Source organism: Daldinia decipiens (genome assembly GCF_022478715.1).
Source record: "Daldinia decipiens strain CBS 113046 unplaced genomic scaffold F4813scaffold_4, whole genome shotgun sequence".
Lineage (NCBI taxonomy): Eukaryota > Fungi > Ascomycota > Sordariomycetes > Xylariales > Hypoxylaceae > Daldinia > Daldinia decipiens.
Window position 1 is genome coordinate 723,151 of NW_026054547.1, and position 8,539 is coordinate 731,689.

Sequence of the window (8,539 nt, forward strand, 5' to 3'; positions counted from 1 at the left end):
TTAAAGCTTTATCTTATCTTAGCATGACGTAGAATTCAACAGGGTTTAATTACTCGGTGTACAACTGCAGCTAACTGAGACCTTCTAATTACACTATAGTTACACTTATACAACTTATACTAATAACTAGCAACATATTCTCATATTCACTACACACTACACACTATGTTTAGCATATCAACAATGTCACAATAATATCAAACCGTCTTGCAAATAAAGCAAAACTTTTGTCGAGTCTCACAATCGAGACCCGCATATACTCGTCTAGCTTTAACACTTTAACGCCGTAAACACCATGCTATATTAAAATTTGACAACCCAGTACCCATCCAAATGCGACATAAAATAACTAGTTCGGTTTTAGCGTCTCCCACCCGTTCACATCAACCCCATCGTCACCGTCCAGGAGGTCGACGGTAGATTTTCTCGCCTCTGGCCGGGCCGGTTGTATGTGCTGTAGTTGTGGTTGCGGGCGAGCCGGCAAGTTTGGTTTGTGCTCTATGTTTCCCAGTCCAGGCAGAGATACTCGACTTGATGTACCAACAGGATATTCGTTAGAAGGAATGGTTTCTAGATGAAGTGGCATAGTCATCGTCTTGTGCATTCCGCCCGTTAAGGCTCCGGATCTACTGGCTTCGAGTTTAGAAGTCAGGTTGGAAACGGCGTTGGAAGTTTTACGTGGGATGGATGGCTTCGGTATTTGCTGGTCTATGAGCGAACTAACGCTACCAGTTTCGGAAACTGCCGGACTGGTCGTTGGCGAAGTAGACATGAGATGAACTGGTTTCCTTGCTATAGGTGGGGGTGCTTTAGACTTATTCGACGTCTGAGACGAGAATGCTACTGCCTGTAATGGCTGTTGTAAACTATTAGATTTCGCTTCTCGTAATACTGATTGCGCGCCCAACGGGGTAAGCGTCTGAGAGGGTTGCATAATCCCCGTGGAGGTCTGTCTTCTGGGCGGAGGCGGCGGCGGCGGAGGCTCGTTCCTCTGTATGGGTGTCTGCTCGTCAAGCAAGTTGACCTGTCCGAATTTGACGGGCAATGTTGCTGGATCAAACGGCGGGGGTAGCTTTCTGGGTGAGGAGTTGGATGCGGCGGATGATGATAGAAGGGTGGAGTGGTTTATATGCTCATATGGTGAGCTGGAGATGCTGGAAAATGACGAGAGCCTTGAATTGGATCTTGGGATCGCAACCCAGTCGGGTTCCTCGGTTTGAGAAAACGGGTTTGAGGGACGGTTAGGATTTAATATCATGGTTGAATTATCGCGGTTCCCGTTATTAGGCTTAGGTGGGCCAACTGTAGACTGTGCCCTCTTGCCGTTTTCGAGCCACCATCTCTGTCGGTCTGAGCTCGCCGGAGGCAAACCTGGCTCGATAGGATCATATCCAATTAGATCTTCGTCGTCTTCGGAGTCCTCGCTTATTAAACTCGACGCCGTGTGGCCGACTTCGGCTTTGCGACGCTCATACAGCTCCTGGCTGATCTGTTCTCTAAGTGCCTCGTTTATGATGTTTACTGTGCATTGGAAGGTAGCAAATACCGGGCGGTGGTCCGAGAAACGCAAGGGGGCACAGTTATATGACAGTTGCCTTATATTCGTGCCCTTGCGTAAGATGCGGTCTGTCCACGCCGGAATACGAGCTTTTTCACTATCCCAATATTAGTCTTATTCGTAGAACGTTTACTACAGAGACTTACGAGGTATCATATCTGTCGGTATCGACATCGAATTTGTAAGTTGGCATGAATGTGATTCTAGCCTCTGAGTAATATGGAAAAGAAAGGCCGGCAACCATTTGAAGGTTTAACTGGAGCATATTAGCAACCGTCTATTCGTTTGGTGTTGTCTTATAGTCGTACCTGGTCATTTTCATAGAGCCTCTCCAGATCATTTTTCTGAATCAAATCCATGACCTTTTCATGCGATAGTCCAATACGGTAATTAAAATCACCAAGCCAGACGACCGTGTCTGCAGATAAATTAGTACAAAACGGAGTACTATGCGTACTGATCCACTTACCATGATCGTCAATACCCCTGTTTCTTTGAAATCGTAGTCCATGATGAATAGTAGTGTAATCCTTATTTCTCTCGTCATAATTGGCGAACCCAGCAGCAAGATGAGCTGTCACGAAACATAGTTGAGTGTTCGCATATTCCATCCTAATGGCAACCGCGCCTTTATTTCCTGCTATGCCAGACATGCCAGTTTTCTTGACACTTCCTTCAACGTTCTTTATTTTAGGCAGTGATGATGCTTTTACGAAGATGCATAAGGCGGCTCCAACCAGTTGTCCACTACGAAGTAGGACATATCTTTCGCCTCCTAACCGTTTGGCACGGTTGTTTAGGGTCCTTTTGATAGCTCGCTCCCATAGCTGCTTTCTACGAGGATCGCTATTCATGATTTGTTGCGCGCTCAACTCAACGATCTCTTGAAATCCAACGGCCATTATCTCAGGTTGCACTGAACCGAGTTCCTGAGGGCAAAGCCAAGGGGACAAATCCTCGTCAATACCATTAGTACGGCCGTTTAAATTAAATGTCCCAACCCACCTATAGAAAGTTAGTTTTGTTAAACTGCCATGCAGCTAGGACGCCCCAAGACTCACATCGTAATATTTTCCGTCGATGAATATTCGGCACTACGCTTACCGAGTTCGCCAGATATAAAGTCACTAATAGGGTCGAAGAGATGAACAGGAGTCTGACCAACTAGCCGGCCCAAGAGCATATCAATCGTATTCTGCCTTGCCTTATCGGCAAAGTTGTTAATATAGAGCCTCGTTGCGCTTTTCCGAACATCCGCAAATGCACCAGCTAGAGACATCTTGCCATGCCTCGTGAAAGAAGATTTGAGAGCTCCTGTTCCGGCATATATCCTGGAGAGAGCATCGCCGTTGTCAGCCCAGAGAGTAGAATGCCGTACCCAGAAATCCGACGCAGCATATTCCCCACGATGATTTAAGAAGGCTTCAACAGCCATTTGTGAGATTATCGTCTGGATTAGATTAGTCCTGTCTAAACAGTCCAGGCAATTTGTCCGGAAGACTCCTTCCTGTTGAAGCACAACTACCATTCTTTGATGGCCCGTCGGTTCATTCGTATCAGCCATATCATCCGTGAGCTCAGCAAGATAATAGGCGAATCCGTCAGCTGAATGTTCAATATATCGGCGGATTTCCCGAGCAGCTTCGTATCCTGCAGCTTTAGTTTCCATGTGGAAATCGTAGTCGGTCTCTCGCAGTAGAGCATGGTCAGCAGACTGCTTTTCACCAGCATGGCTAAGTGAACAATGCTCTAAGCCATAGTGAAATAGATGCGTCAGCTCGGCTTCGCCCGGCTTCGTTGCGCTGAGCAGATTAACGATATGTACAGCACCATAAGACTGCTCCAGATCTTCAAAATGTTTATCGAAGGCTGGCTGTGTCCCGTCGGCTGAACGGGTGACGGTTATCTTCTGCTGACCAGGAATGAGCCCTGGAGTCTGCTCCCAGAACACTGGTACCGAGCCACGGACTTGTGCATACGAAAAGAGAACGCCAGATGGGCTCCAAAAAATAGTTTCCGTCTCCACAAAGTTGGCCACGTGCCCGTCATCATCGATACCTCGACTGTTGAAGCGAGTGCCAGCTCGTTTACATGATAGGCGGGAAATAACAGTGAGAAAGGAAGGAAGACCGGACCTGCCATCCCGCAAAGGCGCTGCGTTTTGGGGGATTGTCATGGTTAAACAGAATCCTCGTATAGCAGAGGTTAAAATCCTAGAAGCATCGAGAGCCTCACGCTCGTGCGCTAGGAGCCGAGATCTAAACTGGACTAGAGGACCAATCATGAAATAGTTCCATAAGAAGGAATCATCAAAATTGTCAATATCAAACGTGTCCGAGTCTATGGGCCTATCTTGAAGCCTGTTGGTCAGATCAAAGTCTGTACTGTAGTAAAAACTGCCATTGCTTAACAGCTTCTGCAGCTCCTGATATGGGTATTCTATTTCGCCTTCCCTCCGACCGAGGTTCTGGCCATACGGCGACATGGACTCGGATATTTCGTCCTCGTACGTATTTAGGGATACAATATTATCGTACTCGGCGCTATTGAGGCAGAAGAAGTCGACACTCGCAATCTTCTCGACCGTCTCCCCGGGACGCACCGTCGCCACGCGTAGCGCTTGCGTGATTACACATAGGAACACGTCCTGGTTTATAGATATGAGACCTAGGGTTCCGTATATGGGCCGGGGAGTGAGAGGTCTGAAGTCGCTAAGCAGCTGCTTAGAGACGGGGGAGAATTCGACCATGCATTTAGACACGGGGCCGTCCCCGGCAGCCCGGGGTCGTGCTGACGAGACGGATGCAAGCGAGCCATTAGCTATTGCCTCGCTCGTGCTAGGGCTATATCGGAAGATCAGGGCATGAGTCGGCGTCCTAATGGCGATGGCTCGGTGAGGATATTCGCGGATGAGCAGCTGGCTGGACTTCTCAGCCGACGGGGCTGCAGTGAGAGTTCGAGTTACGGATGGATACTGATCCATGCTGAACTAGCAGGACAGCAGGATAGCAGGAATATGATAGCAGCTGTTTTGAAAAGTAGCACATGCTACCTGGATAAATTTGAGAGTCAAGTAGTTGAATGAAAAATGTACGGAGGCGGCATCCACATGTTTGAGGTGCATAGGCTGGTTTGAAAGTTACTGATGAAAGTTGGCCCTGTGACGTTTGGCCTTGGCGTTTCCTTGGATCAGCCCTGCGAATTGATGGATTAAATTGGTTAAATTCTATTGTGGGGAGAGGATACATACCTAGGTACTTATCCCTTCCACTTATCTTCCTACGAAAAAGAGGATCGGTCTCGGGTGGGGGTCCCGTGTATCTATGAGGCTGAGACTACCTAGGTACTTTACACTTCACGTGAGATAAGCCAGTACGCCTCATTGATCTACATAGGTACTGATGTATGGACATACTTGAACTAAATGATCTTATGTACCTAAGGTATATATGTAACAGGCGGAGTGGAGCAACCGAGGGAAGAGCGGTCCTTGTGACAAAGAAATATAAATACCAAATAGCTTATCAAAATAAAGACGGGAACTTGGGCTGTGTTGTTACCTATCATGAATATTTCAATAGCTTTAGCAGGACACCTCATTACTACGATTATACTACAGCGTCACGTACCGACTAGGATAAGAGGGATGGATCATTAAGGGTATTACGAGCACGTCAGGTCTGGTCTAAGCATAGAAAGGCCTATAAAGTCAAGGTTAAGTTTTGCTTTTTTAATTTCTGATATCGGGGCATACGCATTGCGTAGATGCGGATTGGGGGCGATTGACGAATGCAGTAAACACACGCATCAAAGCAGAAGTCCAGCCTGATTAAGTATCGCAGTCTGTTCGAGCCGAACCGTCGAAAAGCTAGGCTAAGGCTTTCTCTCTCCGGCCGGTGAATCTTAAGGCATGGATCATTTTGCAATTCCACCCGAAAGCAGACCCGTAAACTACCTAATCTTCCCGTGATACGTAAAGGACCGGTGTACAAGGTCAACTCTAGGGGATGTTGCAATGGGTGCTGGATCAAAGGAAAACGTGAGATATCTCATCTCAAAAAACCACAAAAAACAAACAGGGGAAACGTGTATGAAACCGTCCACACGACCACCAACGAGCCCTCGCCGCCCCTATACAGGTAGAGGTAGTTGAAATACAGCCATAGTTGTGGAAAATGTTATCGCATTGCCAAGTAGAGGGCCTACTTTAAAAGCAGCCTTTTACCGACGTATCCTCGAGTGAAAGCCGACACTCTGTTCAAATTTCACTCCCGCGTCCAAAACAGACACCTAACATCCTTCCCAACCGATGCTACAAATCTTTGCCAGTATGGGTATCAACAGAACCCTGGCCCTTCAGGAAGTATTACAGAATATGCATGTTCAGTTGAGGCAAGGAGGTTATCCATGAAAGGTAGTCTAAGACTCGGTGGGGGCGGGGGCGTCCTCCTTAGGCTTCTCAGCTTCCTCAGCGGGCTTGTCCTCCTTAGCAGCCTCTGTGGCGGCGGCACCCTCGCCCTCGGCGCTCTCTGATGAGGTCCATAGGGTTAGGTTGTCACGGAGCAGCTGCATGATGAGAGTGCTATCGCGGTAAGATTCCTCAGACAACGAATCAAGCTCAGCGATGGCATCGTCGAAGGCCTGCTTAGCGAGATGGCAAGCTCGGTCAGGCGAGTTGAGGATCTCATAGTAGAATACGGAGAAATTGAGGGCAAGACCGAGACGGATAGGATGCGTCGGGGTGAGCTCAGTCTGTGCGACATCGGTGGCGCTCTAGAAAGGAGAAATGTGAGATTAGAACACTTATGTAATTTAGATTCATGATATAGACTAACCTTGTAGGCCTCGTGGGCGGCAGTGGCGGCGACCTTTCGCTTCTCGCCAGACGCGAACTCGGCCAAGTAGCGGTGATAATCACCCTTCCTATGTGGGGTAACCCAAACGTCAGTATATGGCCATTTTAAGACTGCATGGCGATGAAAAAAGGTAACTAACATCTTGTGATAAAAGACCTTGGACTCGCCGGTGGCAGCGTTGGGGATCAAGCTCTCATCTAGGACGTCCAAAACATCTTGGCAGACCTTCTCGAGCTCGGTCTCGATCTTGTTTCGGTAGTCGCGAATAGTAGAGACGTGCTTGTCAGAGCCCTTGGACTCTTCCTTCTGCTCGATCGACGAGATGATTCTCCAAGAGGCACGTCGGGTACCGACCACGTTCTTGTAGGCAACAGACAGAAGGTTGCGCTCGTCAACAGAGAGCTCTCCACCAAGCTTAGCAACCTCCTTCATATAGGTGACCATCTCATCATAACGCTCGGCCTGCTCGCAGAGGCGGGCTAGGAAAGTCTTGCTGTTACAAAATGCTAGTTAGTGGATTTGCGTTCCCCCCTCGGTACATAAAAAGGCGGCATCAATCATGGACTAGATACGGCGGGGGTATGCGGTACGAACCTTTCACGCTGCAAGGTAGAAAGCAATGTTAGCATGACCATTATCCATAGAATGCTAGAGTAGGGATATAACTAGAGGCTACGCAGCGGTGCGCGGGCGCGGCGGAGGCGAATAGCAGCGTCGCCCGAAACAAGGCAGACTTGGGGAATGGAAAGGGGAGTCGGAGTATCGAAAACTTACCTCAGTAGTCATCTTGGACGGGTTGAGAAGAGGATTCTGGGCCTAGAGGCGATAGAAAAGGGAGATGTAGGAATGGAAATTGGGGATGAACTGTTTGGGTGCAGGATTGAGGAAGTTGGTGAACAGGGAAAGACAGGATTGTTTACAGGTACGTCAAAGTTGAAGGGTGTTGAAAATCGACGAGGTTTAAGGTGCGGGAGGAGAAATCAGTATATGCGGCCAGGGCTGCCAGGTCCAAAATTGCGCCTGAGTCTTCAACTTTGGCACCTGGCTTGTGCGGGAAAGAAAGAGTACATGGGTACATTAGGTACGTTCCACCCCATTCTAGCGTCTGGTCCAGTAAAGTAAGGTTGTGCTACCGTACACCTTTCCCTCTTTTCCAGGGCTTGCTTGCCCCTCATTGCCGTCTTCGGCCTGGAATCTTCTCTCGATATCTTACGCCTTATCAAGTATATCAGTACCTACTTAGGTAAGTATTTATGTAGTACTTGACATTATCCCTACATGTACGAAGTACGCAATACGTCAATAATAAATCAATCAATTAATCAATCAATCAATCAATCAATAAACAATAATATCAAGACCGCGAATGCCTAATCACAAACGTTGGAAACATCAGGGAACCAATCCGCTAACTTGTATTATCGCAAATTAGTATCGACGTTAGCAGAACCCTTAACTCTATTTTTCGCTTTCTCCCAGTTCGGATTACACGATAGGCAGCCTTCCCTTCCCCACTATCGTCCGCCTCAACCTTAGAATGAAATAACTGGTCCACTGTGCACTAGAAAGGTGCTCAATAAACATGAAGGGAGTTTTGACCTGGGCCTTCAATGACAACAACCTATGGAAATTATTTATTAAAAGGTAGAGACAGAGACAGAGGGAGAGAGAGAGAGAGACGCGACGAAATCATCCAATCCTTGATTCACCAAGATATCAGTCAACATCGCATGAGATCCTACCAATGATTCAGACGCTGACTCGCATGTCCGCTGCAGAATTCTTGCGCGAGTCGGCAGCGGAATGAGACGAGAAACAAGAACGGAAATGCTGAATATCACAATCAGTCAGCAGCAAAGCCACCCCCAAACCATAAGTATATGAGTATACATACCTACCTATTGCTCGTATCCCCGTTTTCTTTACATACATACAGCTCGTCATTAATCCGTATATCATATTATTCGTATGTACGAGATGTCCTAGATGAGTATTCCATCCTAAAGGTATCATACAGGAAGGTATCATATTGTACAGGTACCGACGCGCGCCTCTACAATCCAAAACACCCCACTACTCGGGGGGGGGGGGGGGGGGGGGCGCCGCGGGGGGCGCGGCGGGCGGG

At 47.9% G+C, this 8,539-nt stretch overlaps 2 protein-coding genes across 2 annotated transcripts; both read right to left on the bottom strand.

Annotated features, from left to right (window-relative positions):
* Positions 1-21: 21 nt before the first annotated feature.
* Positions 22-4,784, bottom strand: F4813DRAFT_347184 (SacI homology domain-containing protein). Its single transcript, XM_049241928.1, has 5 exons — positions 2,620-4,784; positions 2,028-2,563; positions 1,867-1,976; positions 1,705-1,814; positions 22-1,655 (listed from the first exon to the last, which is right to left on the bottom strand). Exons 1-5 carry the CDS (start codon positions 4,539-4,541, stop codon positions 350-352), a joined length of 3,984 nt encoding a protein of 1,327 aa, XP_049103284.1. The 5' UTR covers positions 4,542-4,784; the 3' UTR covers positions 22-349.
* Positions 4,785-5,596: 812 nt separating this feature from the next.
* F4813DRAFT_225345 (14-3-3 protein) lies at positions 5,597-7,006 on the bottom strand. Its single transcript, XM_049239848.1, has 3 exons — positions 6,554-7,006; positions 6,394-6,481; positions 5,597-6,331 (listed from the first exon to the last, which is right to left on the bottom strand). Exons 1-3 carry the CDS (start codon positions 6,856-6,858, stop codon positions 5,978-5,980), a joined length of 747 nt encoding a protein of 248 aa, XP_049103285.1. The 5' UTR covers positions 6,859-7,006; the 3' UTR covers positions 5,597-5,977.
* Positions 7,007-8,539: the final 1,533 nt, after the last annotated feature.